Source organism: Bufo gargarizans, chromosome 2 (assembly GCF_014858855.1).
Source record: "Bufo gargarizans isolate SCDJY-AF-19 chromosome 2, ASM1485885v1, whole genome shotgun sequence".
NCBI classification, from domain to species: Eukaryota; Metazoa; Chordata; class Amphibia; order Anura; family Bufonidae; genus Bufo; species Bufo gargarizans.
This window is the reverse complement of record NC_058081.1, coordinates 231,451,794-231,471,806: the sequence shown is the minus strand read 5'-3', so window position 1 is coordinate 231,471,806 and position 20,013 is coordinate 231,451,794. Positions and strand designations below refer to the sequence as shown.

At 43.7% G+C, this 20,013-nt stretch overlaps 1 protein-coding gene across 1 annotated transcript in view; it reads right to left on the bottom strand.

Moving 5' to 3' along the window:
* ELAPOR2 (endosome-lysosome associated apoptosis and autophagy regulator family member 2) overlaps positions 1-17,825 on the bottom strand; it is a 103,835-nt gene extending 86,010 nt beyond the window's left edge. Inside the window, exon 1 of the mRNA XM_044280110.1 lies at positions 17,664-17,825. Within this exon, the coding sequence (XP_044136045.1) occupies positions 17,664-17,753 (90 nt within the window). The 5' untranslated portion in view covers positions 17,754-17,825. The remainder of the gene's footprint in view (positions 1-17,663) is intronic.
* Positions 17,826-20,013: the final 2,188 nt, after the last annotated feature.

Here is a 20,013-nt window from a genome sequence, read left to right as displayed (position 1 = left end):
ATGAAAAAGTAGTTGGTACGATTAGTTAACAAATATATATATATAGCTTCAATGTGCACCAAAATGAGCAATAAACATAGAGAAAATTAAAAGACTATATTGGTCCCTGAATCTTCAATTTTTGTAAAGTTCTTGAAAACCTTAGTCAGCCATATTATAGTTACATCTGTTTCAAGGAAAGCTGAATGAAAGCTGAGACGGCTGTCCATATAGCTATTACACGTGTTGTCACCCAACTTTCCTGGTTTATTCCATTATGATGCAGTTATTGAGAAAAAATAAAAATAAAATTATTTGTTCTTTTAAAGAAGCACTCATAATTGTTTTATTCTCTGGCCCATTAGAAAGATACATGATGTAAACTGTAGTGACTGTAATCTTTTTACCTGTGGCTGTAAGTTATTCACCAGCACTCTGACCCTAAGGCCTCCTGCACACGAACGTGCGCTGCCCGTTGCTGTATTGCGGACTGCGCTTGCGGATCCGCTACAAACATGGACTCCATTCCATGTGCATTCTGCATCACAGATGCGGACCCATTCACTTCAATGAGTCCACAAATCTGGAGATGCAGAATGTGCGGAACGGAAGCACGGAACGGAAACCTACAGAAGCACTACGGAGTGCTTCCGTGGGGTTTCGTCCCGTACTTCCTTTCCGCAAAAAGATAGAACATGACCTATCTTTTTGCGGAACGGCCGTATTGCTGAGGCTGCCCCACGGTCGGTGTTTGTGCATTGCGGCCCGCATATTGCGGCCTGCATTTTGCGGGCCAAAGCATGGCCACGGGGCGCACACGTTCGTGTGCAGGAGGCCTAAGAGACACGTACTACAGTTTTCATGCCAATATTGTAGCATAAAAAAGTCGCAAGTTATAGCGCACGCTATAATTGCACAACAGTTTGCGACTTTTCACTTTTAAAAAGTGGAGAGAAAGATGGGTAGGGTTTAGCGGGAGGGGTGTAGCCTCCCTAGGCCTAGCCCACCAGATTTATAATCATTTACCCCAGAAAATGATAGATCATATCTACATCAGCTCATAGCTGGCATAGATTTAAAGGTCTTGGCTCACAATCACTGATGGAAGTCACTGACCAAGACACTGACGTGTGAATGAGGCTTTAGGATATCTCCCCCAGGGTCTTATGTGTGGACAAGGAGTCGGTTTCTCTATTCCTTCCTATGGAAGCTTCAATGTCAGTCTCATAGGAATTAAGTAACTTCATGTCCACACAAAAGATGCTGCCACCTTGAGAAGACTACTGCTTGAGTGTTAAAGACAAGGGACCGTTGTTGCCTCACAAGAGAGGACAGTACTTCTGCTGCACCAGCAAGCACTGATAAAGACTGTGCCCTGTTTAGAAGACTCAGTAGCCATATGCACATTGCTCTTGTAAGAGACTGTGACCATAATGCCTCGTCTCATGTGAGACTACTGTAACTACCAAATTTGTTGCCCCACATGAGACCAGTAAACTCTTTTGTTGCAAGTATGATTGGTGTCCAACTGCATTCCTTCCATCATCCTTGAGTGGGGAACCACACATAGCATTCAAGGGCCTAGAAGATCTTTACTGGAAGGTATGACCCCTTTTACATACCCACCGCTGAAAACCCAAACCAGTTCTTACATTGCACGGTTCTAACCCCGATAACCTGTTCCTTATAGACTGTCTGATATATAAAAAGTCTGTTATGTGAAGACCCCTTCCCCCTCTAAAATGATATGGAAATCTGTATTTTGTAAGGCCCTTCAAAGCAAGGTTAGAGTTAGAAGCCTCACAGATTGAATTACTAGACACACAAGGTCAAATTAACATGAATAAGACCTGCCACAAGCTACTAGTGATTATCACCAGCATGTACAAAGCTCTATCATAAGGAACAACTACAGTGAATTAGCTAGATGTCAAGTACTGACACCTTCACTATTGAATGTAATAAAGTGATGTCATGTAGTAAAACAGCACTGTAACCACCCGGTATACAGAACACAACCAGATATTGGAGATTGTCCAGGACATAAGCAGGTCTTGTCACATCCCACCTTGCCATACTGGTTTAGTACTTGAGGGACTAGACAAGCTCTTTACTTTGGAATGTCACCCAACCATACATGGCATGAACATAACACTTGTCACTGCTGAAGAAAGAAAGTGATAAGTACAAGTCAAAAATCACCAGTAAATATAGATCCTTAAGTACCGCTTTTCTAGAGCTCACAGTGATAAATCTGCCCAATGACCAGGGTTGCCAACCACCCAGAAATTTCTGGACAGTCTGTAGAAATAGGTGACTTGTGTCCGTGAAAAAAAAAATAGATGTGTCTGTGATTTTTTTTGAGGTTGGTGGTACCTTTCACACTTGCGTTTGATCGGATCCGTTCTGAACGGATCCGATCATATTAATGCAGACGGAGGCTCCGTTCAGTACGGATCGGTCTGCATTAATAACTTAGAAAAATTTCTAAGTCTGAAAGTAGCCTGAGCGGATCCGTTCAGACTTTCAATGTAAAGTCAATGGGGGACGGATCCGCTTGAAGATTGAGCCATATGGTGTCATCTTCAAGCGGATCCGTTCCCATTGACTTACATTGTAAGTCTGGACGGATCCGCACGCCTCCGCACGGCCAGGCGGACAGCTGAACGCTGCAAGCAGCGTTCAGCTGTCCGCCTGGCCGTGCGGAGGCGAGCGGAGCGGAGGCTGATGCAGTCTGAGCGGATCCGCATCCATTCAGACTGCATCAGGGCTGGACGGAAGCGTTCGGCTCCGCTTGTGAGCCCCTTCAAATGGAGCTCACGAGCGGACAGCAGAACGCTAGTGTGAAAGTAGCCTAATATGTCACTAAATAACTAAGCAAATTTGCCATTCTGGAGTCAAGGAAATTGAGTCTTGGGTGATTTAGCCATATTCCTTGTCATTGAGTTTTCCCAAAACAAACTTAAAGTGGTTGTCTAACCCCAAAAACAATTTTAGTTATGACCCTGAAAGTGTATACCGGTAAATAAAATAAAAAAGCCAATCACCTATTCACTGCCGTTCTGATCCATTGCTGTGGCTCTCGTCCTTGCTCGTTCTGTTGCCCGGTGGAATGGGAGAGTGACATCCTGTCTGTGGTCACATAGACTTCAGCAGCTATTTACTGGCCTCAGTGAAAACGTCCGTAGTGTATTGCGGATCCGCAATGCAACCAGCCGGCACCCCCCATAGAACTGCCTATTCTTGTCCGCAATTGCGGACAAGAATAGGACATGTTCTATTTTTTTGCTGAGCTGAAGCCCGGAAGTTCGGAGCCGCGCTCCGGAAATGTGGATGCGGAGAGCACATAGTGTGCTCTCCGCATCTCTTCTGGCCTCATAGAGACCCATTTGCGGACGTGTGAATGGAACCTAAGCCGCGTGTAACACAGAGAACTTAACATCTGTGCCTTTTCAAAAAGATGATCGTCGGGGGTCCCAGGTGTCGGACCCCCATAGATCAGATACAGATGACCTATCCAGAGGATAGGATTAGTCTATCTTTGACTATTCACCAGAAATAAAGAAGCTAGTCCCAACGAGGGGTTCTTATAGAAAAGTTAGTACATTAGAAGATTTTCCAATGATGTATACTGCCATAATTAGCCTTCTACTCCATTACTGGTGCTACACCTAGATCTTTAGAAGCACATTTGACATTTACATTATGCAGCTGAACAGGAGGACTTGGGAACAAATCTAGAACCAAAGTAGAAGTCTGAGCACGGCAGAGACGGCGGAATCAGGGGAGCATCGGAGGGGTAAGTACAGAGGAAACAATCTTTCCTCCACAGGATTTTCAGAAAAGGCTAGAGAATCCCTTTACAATCAATGTAATGTGCTACAAAAAGGCTAGATGCATCTCCAGACTTAGGCCTCTTGCACACGAACGTATGGCTTTTTCTGTATTTTGCGGTCCGTTTTAAACTGATCCATTTTTCTTTTCTTTTTTTTCAGTAGTGTTTCCGCTTCCGTTCCGTTTTGCCGTTCTGTTTGGTTTCCGTTTGTGATCCGTTGTTTGCGGATCGCAAACGGAAACGGAAGAATACAAGAATGTTTAAACAGAAAGTACATAAAAAAATTGGTCTGGGCATAAAATTTTGAATAGATGGTTCCGTAAAAACGGAATGGATACGGAAGACATACAGATGCATTCCGTATGCATTCTGTTTTTTTTGCGGAACCATTGACTTGAATGGAGCCACGGAACGTGATTTGCAGGCAATAATAGGGCATGTTCTATCTTTGAACGGAACGGAAATACGGAAACGGAATGCATACGGAGTACCTTCCGTTGTTTTTGCGGACCCACTGAAGTGAATGGTTCCGCATACAGACTGCAAACGGAACCTGCAAAAACGGAACAGAAACGGGGGAAAAAAAACTTTTGTGTGCAAGAGGCCTTAAGGTCCCTTAAGCATTCCTTCCTGACAATCTGCTGCTCGCTGGTGGAGGAGACCAATGCATTTACATGCAGCAATCTGCTCCAGAGTATGGGGAGGAGCGATCGCTAATGCCATCGCTCTTCCCCATACTGACTTGTCGACAGCAGATCGTGTTTGCACAGCACGATCTGGCAAACAATCGGATTACCCGATGAACGTGTGTCTCGCTCGTTCATCAGGTAATTGGCAGTACATTTACAACAACAGATAATTGATGAAGAGCGTTCCCCTGATTGGTTTTCTAGTTTAATGAATCTCCCCCAAGTGTGGATTCAAAGATTAGGATAAGCAGAGTCTGCCCTTTACACCATCGCTCCCTTTACACTGGGTTCACACCTAGGCGTTTCTCAAACGCGCGTTTCTATGCGCGTTTTTGTTGTGCGTTTTTTTAATAGTGAACGCGCGTTTGACGCGCGTTTGGGTGATTGACAGCAGTGTTGTCCAAAGAGTCTATGGCCCAAACGCGCGTCAAACGCGCCAAAAAAAGCTCCTGTACTTGTTTGAGCGTCGGGCGTTTTACAGCGCGATCGTACGCGCTGTAAAACGCCCAGGTGTGAACCCTTCCCATAGGGAATCATTGGTTCTTGCCTGTTGTGCGTTTTACAGCGCGTAGGAACGCGCTGTAAAACGCTCAGGTGTGAACCCAGCGTTAGGGTCCACATTTCATTTTAGCTTCAAAACCTGATCATAGCCTGACCATGTAGAGGCAGCCTAAGGCCCCATTCACATGACCGTATTTTTTCTCTGCATCCAATCCGCATTTTTTGCGGATAGGATGCGGACCCATTAATTTCAATGGGTCCACAAAAAATGTGGACAGCACACCGTGTGCTATCTGCATCCATATGTCCTTCCGTCGCCCTGCAAAAAAGATAGAACATGTCCTATTCTTGTTCGTTTTGCAGACAAGGATAGGCATTGTTACAATGGATGCAACACGGACATCACCCATATTTTTTGCAGCAAAATACACACCCTAAAAGAAAAAAAAAAACAGTTCAAGGCTGTTCCAGTGTAATTACCAAGGCACTGGTACGTCCGGTTTAAATATGAAATAGAGACCTCAAGGAGGCGCCTGTCTCCTGAACCAGGCTCAGAAGCTTCTATCTGATTATGCAAAACTAATTGCCCGAGGATTGCTTGCATTACAACACCCTATAAACCCAGTCTGGTTTCCTGAAATGCCAGTTAGTTCCCACCCCAAACACTGCTTTTCGTACAACCTGTTCTCGTGAGAGAAATGGATGGTTCACAAAGGAAAGTTTGCTTAGTTTGCCAATGATGTGAACATGGTTGCATACATTTAAAATCTACTGTAACAAAAAAAAGCAGAACTAGCAAAACTTTGGGTAAAAAAAAAAAGAGTGAAAAGTTATATAAAGCGAAGAGCAGACTGCACAAAGTAACATCAAATAAGGACCTGCATAGTACTTGGGTTACCTGCTTCTTACTGCTCTAAATCCATTTGACTTTGAGTCAATTCCGGCCAGAGACATACAGCTGGACTGGTCAATATAGAGAAACATTCATAATCATTAGGACTCATTGTAGTGCCAATATACAGTCCCCGTCGGATTCATACACCAAAGGCCATGTGATAATATTAATGGATCCAAAGGACACCAAAAGATTTGATACCTTTTACAATAAGAAATTTTCAATTCAGAGTTGGTCTGACAAACAATGGGCACTACTGTATAGGACCAACCACCAACATACAGGGAACCAAGGAGGCAAAGACTTGAGTAAGGTCCGTCAGCAAAGATTTCCGTATGTTCTATAAAACCCTGAGGTCTAATGTGCAAATACATTAGAACTATGGTAGCTCTAATCAAATCAATGACAAAAGAATGTATTTACCTAAGTGACCAGACGTTACTTAGTACATCTGCTGGCACAAGGGACTAGGTCACCAAGATAAGATTGCATATTGGTCCTTGCTCGTAGCCGCATGTACAAAACAGGACACTTAGGCCTCTTTCGCACGGGCGTCCTGGAAAACCGCACAAGTAGGCATGCAATTGCAGTCAGTTTTGACTGCGATTGCGTTCCGATGTTCAGTTTTTTTCCGTGCGAGTGCAATGCGTGTGAGAAAAAACTGAATGTGGTACCCAGACCCGAACCCGGACTTCTTCACTGAAGTTCGGGTTTGGGTTTGGTGTTCTTTAGATTTTATTATTTTCCCTTATAACATGGTTATAAAGGAAAATAATAGCATTCTGACTACAGAATGCTTAGTAAAATGTGTCTTGAGGGGTTAAAAAATATAAAAAATTAACTCACCTCATCCACTTGGTAGCGCTGCCGGCATCGTCTTCTTGCTTCTTCTTTCAGGACCTGCAAAAGGACCTTTAAGGACGTAATTGCGTTCACCACGCGGTGACGTCAGCGCAGGTCCCGCTGAATGAAGATCGAAGGATCATTTTATCTTCATTCAGCAGGACCTGCGCTGACGTCACCGCGCTCACCACGTGGTGAGCGTGATTACGTCATCAAATGTCCTTTTGAAGGTCCTGAAAAAAGAAGAAAGAAGACGATGCCGGCTGTGCGATCAAGTGGATGAGGTGAGTTAATTTATTTTATTTTTTTAACCCCTCAATCGACATTTTAGTAAGCAGTCTGTATTAAGAATGCTATTATTTTCATTTATAACCATGTTATAAGGGAAAATAATACAGGGAATAGACTTTTATCAATTTACTAACATCATCTCCTAGCTACCATGCGTGAAAATCGCATCGCATCCGCACTTGCTTGCGGATGCTATGCAATTTTCACACATCTCCATTCATTTCTATGGGGCCTGCGTTGAGTAAAAAACGCTGAATATAGAACATGCTGCGATTTTCACGCAACGCAAAAGTAATGCGTGAAAATCACCGCTCATCTGCACAGCCCCACTGAAGTGAATGGGTCCGGATTCACCTCACGCATTGCACCCACACGGAATTCTCGCCCGTGTGAAAGGGGCCTTAGTGATCTTCTCATGTAGGAAGCTGTGTACAACTCAATTAGAACAGATAACCATTTCTATCTATCTAATATCTATCTATCTACGGTATCTATCTATCCTATCTATCTGTCTAGTATCTATCTATCTATCTAATATCTATCTATCTATCCTATCTGTCTAGTATCTATCTAATATCTATCTATCTATCCTATCTGTCTAGTATCTATCTACGGTATCTATATCTAAACTATCTGTCTAATATCTATCTATCTATCTATCCTATCTGTCTAGTATCTATCTACGGTATCTATATCTAAACTATCTGTCTAATATCTATCTATCTATATAGTATCTCTCTATATGTCTAGTATCTATCTATCTATCCTATCTATCTGTCTAGTATCTATCTATCTATCTATCTATCCTATCTATCTGTCTAGTATCTATCTAATATCTATCTATCTGTCTAGTATCTATCTATCTATCTAATATTGATCTATTTAATAATCTATCGCATTAGCAAACTTTATGGGGACTAATGGATGTTGATAACTGAAAATTTGATGACCCGGAGAACCTGGAATAGATCAGGTCACAGTCTTCATGTCTCTGGATGATATCAGATACCCCATAGCTGACAGAGTGGGAATAGTGATTGGTTGGACAGCGAACCATTAGCACTGAGCTGTCCGGCTGCACCCCCACTCCCATAGAAATGAATATGCCTGGTTGTAGTTTCAAGTATATGCTATGCCAGCTTCTGATAACAAAATAAAAAGATAGACAGAGTCTTATTATGATGATGATTTCAAATCTACATTTCCTTTACAAAAAAGGATAATGTTACAGATGTCTAACAGGAGAATGGAAGTTCCCTGTGTCAGGAATTATGTGCAGGCTGTTACTAACCATTAGTCATTTTACTTATACATTTCATAAGAAAGAGAACAAGTAAAAAGAGGGCTGTTGGTGTAAATAACCTCAAGGAAAAACCTGGAAAATGTGATCTTGGAGTGTCCCACTTATATTTGTCATTTTACACAGGTGACTTTTTCTGCATGCCCCAAGGACACAATGCAGATGTAACTGGTAGAAATGTGCAGGCTCCAGGCTAGACACACACACAGACGCCTCACCCAAAACATCAACGCAAGGTAACCCCAAACATCTAATCACGTTGTTCATGCCATCAATGCTTACTATGGGAAGACCCGTTTAAGAACTTGGACACACAACTGTATTCAAACATAGAGCTATAAGAATAGATGCTTCTTGCTACATTGGGCATGCAAGCCGCTGATAAAACAGACGAGATGGGAGAGGTTACAGGTCTTCTTCTTCTTCTGCCATAGACCTTACAGGGAAATTCCCCAGTGGGACGATGACCAGGGGGCCGCCTGAGTCCTCCTCACAGCCGGCCAGTGGAAATTTTTGGGGACGTATTTTGTGATGGAATGTGGTATCTGGCTCTGTTTAGGTGGAATAATGTGCCACAATATGGTATTGCTGGCCCTGCCTTCCATCAGTTTGGACCCAACTACAAAACGAGGCTACTTTTAGTATTTTTTACAGGGCCACTTTAAGTTCCCAGTCCGCCCCTGAGTTCTTCATTGTGTCCATATTTATTCAGCCATATTGTCTTCCTTATTGCTTGTCACAAATATATGCGGCTGCAATATGTATGTACAGTATGTATATACGGAATCAATGGCTGCATGTGTTTTCCGGCTCCGTTACACTACGGTACTGCTGCAGAGACGTGATTACTGGGATTATTTTTTATTCAGTAAAACCTGCATCTTTTTTCTGCTGCAGCTACCAGACATCTCCTTTAGGCATTAGCTATTGCTGACACACTATATGAGGAGAAAATATTGAAAACGAGTATGTTTATGTGTAATTTTTTGCCATGGACCTAATGCAAGAGGCAAATTCAGATATCTCCTTGCCTGAGCAAGTGCTTCCACAAGGGCACAGACGTGAATAACTACTCCTGTAGGTACCAGAAATCAGCTAGTGATTTGCCCAATAGTCAAAAGCAGTGACAAGAAATCCATTGTGTAAACAGGATTATCACATAATATGAGATTTCACACACCCATGATATAAAGGATAATAGCAAGTGCCTGAACCAGAAAAAATTATTCCTCTCACAAAAAACTGGATTACTGGGCTTAGCGCTTGGGCAGCGGAACTCAGTGGTGTAAGATCATTTATCTGAACTGTGCAGCAGATTTAGCTACGTGTACAATGATAAAAACTGGTTGGTTAGTTAGTTAGTTAGTTGGAACATATATGGGGGGACATTTTTAGGGTGTAGTGGTAGCAGGACAAATCTGTAGAAAAATTATCTGGCCTCATTGTGCAGTTCACCCATTGATAACAGTTGTCAATAGGGCACAAAATGCTACATACGAGTAAATAGGGCATACTGCAATTTTCAAAAATCACATTATGCCCTTAAAAACTTGAAGATCTTAACAGAATTATGGAAATGGCATTTCATAAAATTCCATCCAGGACAATGCAACATCTGGCCACTGCAAAAAAAGAATAAATGCCCCCAAAACTTGCTTCTTTGAAAGTTTTTATACATAACGGCCTGAATCTAAGGCCTCATGCACACGACCGTTGTGTGCATCTGCGGCCGTTGTTCTGTTTTCCGTTTTTTTCCGCGGACCTATTGACTTTCAATGGGTCAGTGGAAAAATCGGAAAATGCACCGTGTTTCCAGTCCGTGAAAAAAATACGACCTGTCCTATTTTTTTCACGGACAACGGTTCAAGGACCCATTCAAGTCAATGGGTCCGTGAAAAATCACGGATGCACACAAGATTGTCATCCGCGTCCGTGATCCGTGTCCGTTTTTTCCTATCATTTCAAAGGCAAACTTGACTTAGATATTTTTTTTCATGTCCGTGGATCCTCCAAAATTCAAGGAAGACCCATGGAAGAAAAAACGGACACGGATCACTGAACGGAAAGCGTTTTTGCGGACCGCAAAGCATGAGGCCTAAGGCTGGCTATACACATTGGACAGCTGCCAGAGACTTCTAAACTTCTCCGCCCTCCCACATACACCTAATGATCAGGTATCTTGAATTTCAACTGTCAGATTCTTCTTTCTCACAAAGTAGGTGGTCATGGGGTATTCAAAACACATTAGTATGGGAAACCGGTCAGTAATCAGTAGGTTCAGCAGACATTCATCTAAGGCTTTATGCACACGGCAGTGTCGGTATTTCAGTCCGCAAACTACACAGGTTCAGACTGGCACAGGGGAGCAGGTGAAGCCCGCAGTGGGCCCCTGACCCTCCAGCCCCTGCACAAGGGGCACATGGCACAGTAGACTGACTGCACTACATACAGATATTCAGTGTCCAGCATCTCAATCGGTCTAAGTGGTCATATGAGAAAACTGGTTAGGGTATTTAACATACTGCCCAGTAACAGTTTATTATTCTAGATACACGGGGTCCTGAGAGGACTTTTAAGCACAGAGGCAGGGTCTCAAAGAAAAAGAAATGTGTGCTAGTGCAGCTTTAGGGTTTTGCACATGGGGATCTAGTGATATCTGCAGCTAGCTGTAAAGTAGGCAGCCAGAATCCATTTTACTGGAGGCCCCTAGGCACCCTAGGCCAACACTGAAACCATAGAGCTACAAAATCCGGATTCCTTCCGTGTGCACTCTGCTTTTTTCTCACTCCCATCAATAGAACGGACTATCCTCGTCCTCAGAGCGGATCGGAATAGAGCATGTTCTACAATTTGAGTAACAGCCACAATGATCTGCCAAAAATATCGATGTGTGCATGGCCCGATAGAGCAGAATCGGGCCAGGCACAATATTTTTAAAATTCTCAGTTCTCAGATATCACTCATCATCAGGGCAGCCCCTCTGTCCATATGCCCCATTGAAACACCTTATCCCCCATTAACAAGAAGCGGCTGTGATATTTGCACACGTTACCCTTGTATGTATCTGTATGGCTGTCATCTTACACTACATTAACACTGCTGTTTGCTGGGGGTGTTAGTGGCCGCACCGTCATAGACCCACATTAAATGGTACACATTAGATGGCGGCAGTGATAAGTCTGTACGACGGAACATACTCAGTTTTGTCCCTGTGAACAAAGAGTGTTGTCCACTGACACAGGTAACTGAATGAAAGCAAATGACAGCATTTCTAGACAATAAATACATGAGAAATATTGGAGTCAGTCAGGGGCGTAGCTAGAAATGACTGGGCCCCATAGCAAAAAAAAAATTATGGGCCCCCCTCCCAGAGCTCCCACCCCTTCCAGAGCTCCCACCCAAACACCCCTCCAGTACCTCCCACCCCAGCATCCCCCCACTCCTCCAAGACCTCCCACCCCCACACCCATCCTAAATCTCCCACCGCCAGTCCCCAGATATAATGGTCCAGACATCAAGTGTCCTGTTCCCCCCCACAATTTAATGGTTTAGACCTTGGAGATCCTGCGGCTCCCCCCTCAATAAATTGGTCTAGACCTCCAGGGTCCTGCTTCCCCCTAAATTTAATGGTCCATACCTCCAGGGTCCTGCTCCCCCTCCTCCCAAGATATAATGGTCCAGTGTTGTGTTCCCCCCTATATAATGGTCCAGACCATACCTCCAGGTCCTGCTCCCCCCTTCTCCTTAAATGTACTGGTCCAGACATCCAGGGTCCTGCTCCCCCCTCCTCCCTAGATATAATGGTCCAGGACTCCAGAGTAAATTTTGCCAGTCCCAGAGTCAGCCAGCCCTCACCTCACCTCACAGCCACTTGAACGTCTGCACGCCCACACTCCAGCAGTGCTGCCAGGCCCAGCAGCACGCAGCTTCGCTGTACGCTCTGCCTCTTCCACTTCCGGCCAGTAGGACTGCCGCCCAGACTAGGAGCGGGACCACTCCCTCTCCTCACTGCAGGTACGCCTCTCTGCCTCCAGCTGCCCACTATCGCACTGCCCACAGCCTACAGATAGCGCCTTCTCTGTCTATCCTGGAGCGGCCTGCGACCCCTGTAGCTATACCACATGAATTAAAAAAAATTATAATAATCCTCAGCAGGCAGCCTGGGCCCCCAGTGGCGTAGGGCCCCATAGCCATTGCTATGGCTGCTATGGTGATCCCTACGCCCATGGAGTCAGTTCTGTTATGGGATATACAAACCCGACACTGGTGGGAGGCCTAGAGAGTGGACCCTCACAGATCAGCGTATTATAACATGCCACATCAATGAGTCATAAAACACCTCAATGGACAAAACCCAAGTAACACAAAGGGGTCATACCGGCAACACTTCCGATACATAACCTTATGTGATGTTTGATCAGTTTTGTAAATGCAGACATACAGTACAGTCATGTGATCTTGTTGATCCGCTTTCATGTACTTGTATGACAAAAAGGTGAATGCAGGACTATGTAATATTTTGGCAAATTAAAAAAGTTGGTTGAAGAATTAAAGAGGATGTCTCAATTCAGCAAATGGCATTTATCATGTAGAAAAAGTGAATATAAGACACTTACTAATGTATTGTGATTGTCCATATTGCTTCCTTTGCTGGCTGGATTCATTTTTCCATCACATTATACACTGCTCGTTTCCATGGTAACAGACCACCCTGCCATCCATCAGTGGTGGTCATGCTTGCACACTATAGGAAAAAGCACCAGCCTATGTACGTTTCAATGGTCCCAGTCACCAGAGAGGCTGACACTTTTTCCTATACATTAGGAAGTGCCTTGTATTTACTTTCTCTACATGATAAATGCCACTTGCTGAAGTGAGACGACCTCTTTAATGTCTTGAGAAAAACTATTTTTTTTAAAGGCCTGAACAATCACTGGCAGAGCACTGAAGTGAATGCAATGTCAATATGTACACAGGCACTTTGTGCCAAGCTGAATTCACCTGAGGCACTGTACAGGTAAATTATATATATTGTCTTATTATGCTAAAGGCAGAATTAACAGTATCCCGGAAAAACCTCAAAAAAAAAAGTAGAAAATGTACAGGTTTAAATAAATAAGGAAAAATGTACATAGAAATATACATTATCATGTTTCTTTTTTAGCATGCAGTTCAATAGAAGTTAAGACGCACCTAGGATGTAAAGGAGGAAAAAAATAAAATAAAAATTTCCATCAGACCTCAGAGCAGATTCCTAAATCAGACCCCCATTCTTCATCAGACCTCAGATCAGGCCCTCATCAGACCCCCATTCTTCTTTAGACCTTAGATCAGGTCCCAAAATCAAACCCCTAAGCTCCATCATCCTTAGATCATACCCCCCCCCCCCCCAACATCCATCAGCCTCAAAGCAGACCTCCCAACCTCCATCAGCCTCAGATCAGCCTCCAATCAGACCCCCAGATCAGACCCCCCAGCCTTCATCAGCCTCAGATCAGATCTCCCAGCCTCCATCAGCCCTAGATCAGCCCCCCAGCCTGAATTAGCCTTAGATCAGTAACCCATTATTAGCCTCCCAGCCCCCATCAGCCTCAGATCAGACCCACAATCAGCCTCAGATCCAGCCTCCATCAGACACAGATCAGCCCCCAATCAGAACCCCTAGCCCCCAATCAGCCTCAGATCAGATGTTAAAAAATAAATAAACCTTACCCTGCTTGCTCCGTGCGGTGTGCAGGACTCACCACTCTGCGCATTGTTTCTTCTGGCCCGCACTGCACTGTCACCTACGTGCACTACATCCTGACGCTGTGTGCGGTCAGCACACGGTGCGCAGCAGGACCCAAAAGAAGACCACAGACGGTAAGTACAGCCGGTGCAGCGCTACCCTCACCTCCCCGTGACTCCCGCATGCTGATGACCACTTGCATAATGGAAGTGGTTACTAGCATTCGGACTACAAGATGCACATATGTGCGTCTTATAGTCTGAAAAATATGGTATATTTGTTTCTGAAGAAGCTGGGTGACAACCAATGCAGTCATCCATGATATCTCCTCCTAATATTCCAGAAATGATATTTCACATACCGCCCAGAGAACATAGGAGGCATTTATCAGGTGCAGCGTTTTTACAAATTTACAAATGACAATTCTTGTCCACAATACAGACAAGAATATGACATGTTCTAAATTTGGGGAATGGACACACGGAATGCGGACTGCACACGGATTACATCCGTCTTTTTTGGCGGAATGAATGAATTGTGTGGATAAAAAATACGGTCATGTGCATGAAGCCTGATTAACCTGTAGTTTGTGCAAAAGTTGACTAAAATCAATGGCAGCACAGGTTGTGTGATCCCGTTTTTCATAGATCTCTAATATTTATAAACTAAGGCTACTTTCACGCTGGCGTTTTGGTTTCCGTTTGTGAGATCCGTTCAGGGCTCTCATAAGGGGTCCTCAACGGATCAGTTTTGCCCTAATGCATTCTGAATGGATAAGGATCCGCTCAGTTCAGTCTCCGTTCCGCTTTGGAGGCGGACACCAAAAAGCTGCTTGCAGCGTTTTGGTGTCCGCCTGATGATGCGGAGGCAAACGGATCCGTCCTGGCACACAATGTAAGTCAATGGGGACGGATCCGTTTTCACTGCCACAATCTGGCACAATAGAAAACTGATCCGTCCTCTATTGACTTTCAATGGTGTTCAAGACGGATCCGTCTTGGCTATGTTAAAGATAATACAAACTGATCCGTTTTGAACGGATGCATGCGGTTGTATTATCGGTGCGGATCCGTCTATGCAGACCGATGACGGATCCGCACCAAACGCGAGTGTGAAAGTAGCCTAATACAGATTTTCAAATCATTTTCATGCATTTAAAGGAGTTGCTCAACTTTTGGGGGTGCCTGGGCAGTGCCCCCTCCTAACAAGCATACTTACCTTCTCCCTGCAATGACCAACTGTCGCGGTGCAAATGTGGAGCACGTCACCGCTGCGGCCAGTCATTGTGGGGGGACCTGAGCTATGAGCAGTGAAGGAACCAGTCTGGCCAGGTGTGGGGGTCTGCACAAACACCCCCAAAAGGTGAAAAACTCATATACACTAACGCCCAACAATTTGTTTGTTTTTAGTATTCTTTGGACAGATGTGATTTTCCTCTTGAATATTTCTTGTCAAATAGGAAACGTTCTCCTTTCATCCTTTCTCTCTTCTCTTCCCCTCCCCCATCCACCTGCTTGGTATTAAACAAGGTGACTGTAAGATTACAAGTTGTACCATATGGTGGGCACGGTGAATTATTTACTGCGAGAGGAATATGTGTGCACTGGCCGAGAAATGAGGCTAGCGCAAGCGGGTGGCCGTATTACAGTATGTGGTAGGTAGGGTGATACCTAATGCAATGAGTGACATATCATCCAGTTCTACTGGGAAAGCAAACAGTACACACCTTACTGCCGCCTGACTGGCACACTGCGCCCTTTGTGGCCTGTTACACATTATGTTTCCCCCTGGGAATATCACTAACCTAATAACAGTAGTATTTATCTCCCTGCATGTGACAATCAGAAATATTATACATAGACCAAAAGGAGATCGCACATCCACATGATACTGCTTCTCGGTGCAATATTAAGTGCACTGCCCCAGAGAATCCGAATTATTAGTATTTATTCGTATTCTTTTCATTATAAAACAGGATGAGACATATGTGAGCATACCCCTATACAACAGAATACAGGGCAGAGGGAGCAGACAATGCTTCACAATCAGGGGTTTGTTAAATTCTTATTAGGGGCGGAAGGGAGGTAAAAGGAAAGGCGAGGGGTGTTTACTCCTCTGTGATACAGAGCCACATGACAGATTCAGGAACCAAATCATCTCCGTCACTGTATTATACTAATACTGCCGAACACACCATGATTTCCAGAGTCACCTATGTGCAGCCATACTAAAGGTCTGTAGTCCAGATTGGGTGTGCTTCCTCGCCTCTTCATTATCAAGTAAGGTAAAAGGAACCTCCGGCACTCCAGCTGTTGGGAAACTACATTTCCCAGCATGCACACTTCCTCGGCTGTTCTTGGAACCCCCATAGAAGTGAATGGGGCACGCTGGGAGATGTAGTTTCAAAACAAATGGAGTGCCGGAGGTTGCTGATCACTTATCCTAGGGCAGTGATGGCTAACCTTGGCACTCCAGCTGTGGTAAAACTAAAACTCCCAAGATGCCCCCCTTGCTTGGCTGCTCTCAGAACTCTATAGAAATAAATGGTGCATGCTGGGAGTCGTAGTTTTACCACAGCTGGAGTGCCAAGGTTAGCCATCACTGTCCTAGGGCAATGGTGGTGAACATATGGCATTGGTGTCAGAGGTGGCACTCAGAGCCCTCTCTGTGGGCACTCCCACCCTATGGTCTATGGTGTACCAATATGCCTCAGACTTTTCCTGCCATTCATCAGCGCAGGGTGCACTATGAACAGCAGGCAGTGCACTGAATGTAGGCAGGCTATTATACTACATGGAAGATATACTGTACTGGACTGTAGTATTCAGGTTTGCGATAAATAGGTTTTGGATTGAAGTTCGGACACATGGCGTCTAAGCGGTTCGCCATCGCTGTCCTAGGGTTATATTGGGGGTGTCAATGGAAAAACAGCAGCAGGTCCACTGTAGACAGCTACTGATATAAACCACTGTCTACAAGTGCTTGCTCTACTGCAGGGATGTCAAACTCGTGGCCCTCCAGCTGTTGCAAAACTACAACTCCCATCATGCCTGGGCATACTGCAGCTATCAGGGAATGCTGGGAGTTGTAGTTTTGCAACATCTGGAGGGCCATGAGTTTGACATCCATGCTCTACTGGTTTCCAGCCTTATCCAGTTCCTTACTGGTTGAACTTCTCAGCAGTCTCTGAACTAGTCTTCGGTACATGCCACTATCTCAATGCATGGCTGGTTGCACCCAAGTCAAAGCATAAACATGGGACCCCAAGTACTGATCATGGAGGTGGTGGAGAGGGAATGATGAGGGTATTTAACCTGGCATGTGGAGCCTGGGGCAGGAAGCCTGGCTTCCTTTGTCCAGTCAGCACTACCAGGATATGCCAATGTAAATGCAACCAGTCCTCCTCCCCATCCAAGATGTGACACAAGTGCTGGCTTCCCACGGCTTGTACACAATGAGAGGGAATAAGGTCGATACGAATGGCCTGGCACATGGATGGTTAATAGTCGGTATGTCAGCCTGGTGTGCAGGATGGAGCACAATGCCTGCTTATCCCCATGCCCGGATCCCCGGTAATAGGCTTAGAGAAATCTGCCCCTCACCTCACTGCAGGCTGGCAGATCGTTCAGAGCTGTGCCCAGCACCAGCTGCAGGCAGAGGGCGAAGCGTCCAGTCCAGCAGAAGAGTCCCATGGTGAATGTGGATGACGAGGGCTAGGCTGTCAGATGGATGAGGAGGATGCTTCACCTGCTCACGCTGGGAATGGGAGAGTGACAACGCCGGCTGGTGACGTCACTACCAGGCGGGGGCGGGGCGGCGCCTGCCCAGCTGTGTGGCCCCGGGGACACTGCACACTGCATGGGAGGAAGGGGGAGAGGTGGAGGGGCCCGGACCGGTCCGAGATCCCATACACCTGATACCGTCTACATCAGGGTCTCCTCCGTGAGAACATGTGTATGTAAGATAGATAGATAGAGATGATAGATAGATAGATAGATAGATAGATAGATAGATAGATAGATAGATAATAGATAGGAGATAGATAGATAGATAGATAGATAGATAGATAGATAGATAGATAGATAATAGATAGGAGATAGATAGATAGATAGATAGATAGATAGATAGATAGATAGATAGATAGATAGATAGATATGAGATAGATAGATGGAAGATATAGATAGATAGGAGATATATAAAAGATAGATATATAGATAGATAGATAATAGATGGATAATAGATAGATAGACAGATATACAGATGGAAGATATAGATAGATAGGAGATATATAAAAGATAGATATATAGATAGATAATAGATAGATAGATAGATAGATAGATAGATAGATAGATAGAAGATGGATACTAGATAGGAGACGGATAGATAGATACATGTGAGATAGATAGACAGATAGATAGACAGATGGAAGATATAGATAGATAAAAGATAGATAGATAGATAGATAGATAGATTATAAATAATAGATAAGTATTAGATAATAGATAGCAGATAGTGAGATAGATACTGTAGATAGATAATAGACAGGAGATAGATTATATATATAATAGATAGCAGATAGTGAGATAGATATATAGATAGATACTGTAGATAGATGATAGACAGGAGATAGATTATATATATAATAGATAGCAGATAGTGAGATAGATATATAGATAGATACTGTAGATAGATAATAGACAGGAGATAGATTATATATATAATAGATAGCAGATAGTGAGATAGATATATAGATAGATACTGTAGATATATAATAGACAGGAGATAGATTATATATATAATAGATAGCAGATAGTGAGATAGATATATAGATAGATACTGTAGATAGATGATAGACAGGAGATAGATTATATATATAATAGATAGCAGATAGTGAGATAGATATATAGATAGATACTGTAGATAGATAATAGACAGGAGATAGATTATATATATAATAGATAGCAGATAGTGAGATAGATATATAGATAGATACTGTAGATATATAATAGACAGGAGATATATTATATATATAATAGATAGCAGATAGTGAGATAGATACTGTAGATAGATGATAGACAGGAGATAGATTATATATATAATAGATAGCAGATAGTGAGATAGATATATAGATAGATACTGTAGATAAATAGACAGGAGATAGATTATATATATAATAGATAGCAGATAGTGAGATAGATATATAGATAGATACTGTAGATATATAATAGATAGCAGGTGCAGTTTGTACATAACAGTTTCAGAAGAACCAGGCACAGAGAATGGCCCTGCAGATAGGGGGCAGTATAACAGGATTTGTTATTTCAGGATACTGCAAGGCTTGTCTGAGATTATTAATAATCTTTAATAATGTTCTTCAAGCATACATACTGTAACCGTGAGGGGTACAGGGTCTGGTGGCCAGAGATATGACTAGAAGGTGCACCTAGGCCCGGCTCCTAGGGGTTTATTGGCACACATTAGGTGGGACCCTGGTATCATTTTTGCATTGGGGCCCAGGAGCTTGAAGATGATGGGTTATCTGCTGATATAGGTGGGCATTTATTAAAGCCTGAATGCCAGAATCTAACATGCAAAAATAACTCATTTTTGTGCAAAAATGTGCAACTTTTTTCAATTCTGTGTAATTCTTTTGTAAAAAGCAGCAGAGCATGGAAGAAGAGCTGTGCCAGATTTACTATCATTTACACCTCAAACTGGCACATATTATACCATGAACAAGTACATTTACTCCATCTGCAGATACATAGTTAGGTGCACGGGGGGCAGACCCAAACCATTGTGTGCACCCTTACCCCTCCCTCTGCTTCTTTACTGACAGAGCATTACCCCCTACACCATGGATGTGGCATCAAAAAGTGACAAAACCCAGTTTGGCGACTTTTTAAATGCCATTGTGACTACATTTGGCGTCAGCTGGCATTTTTATGCTGC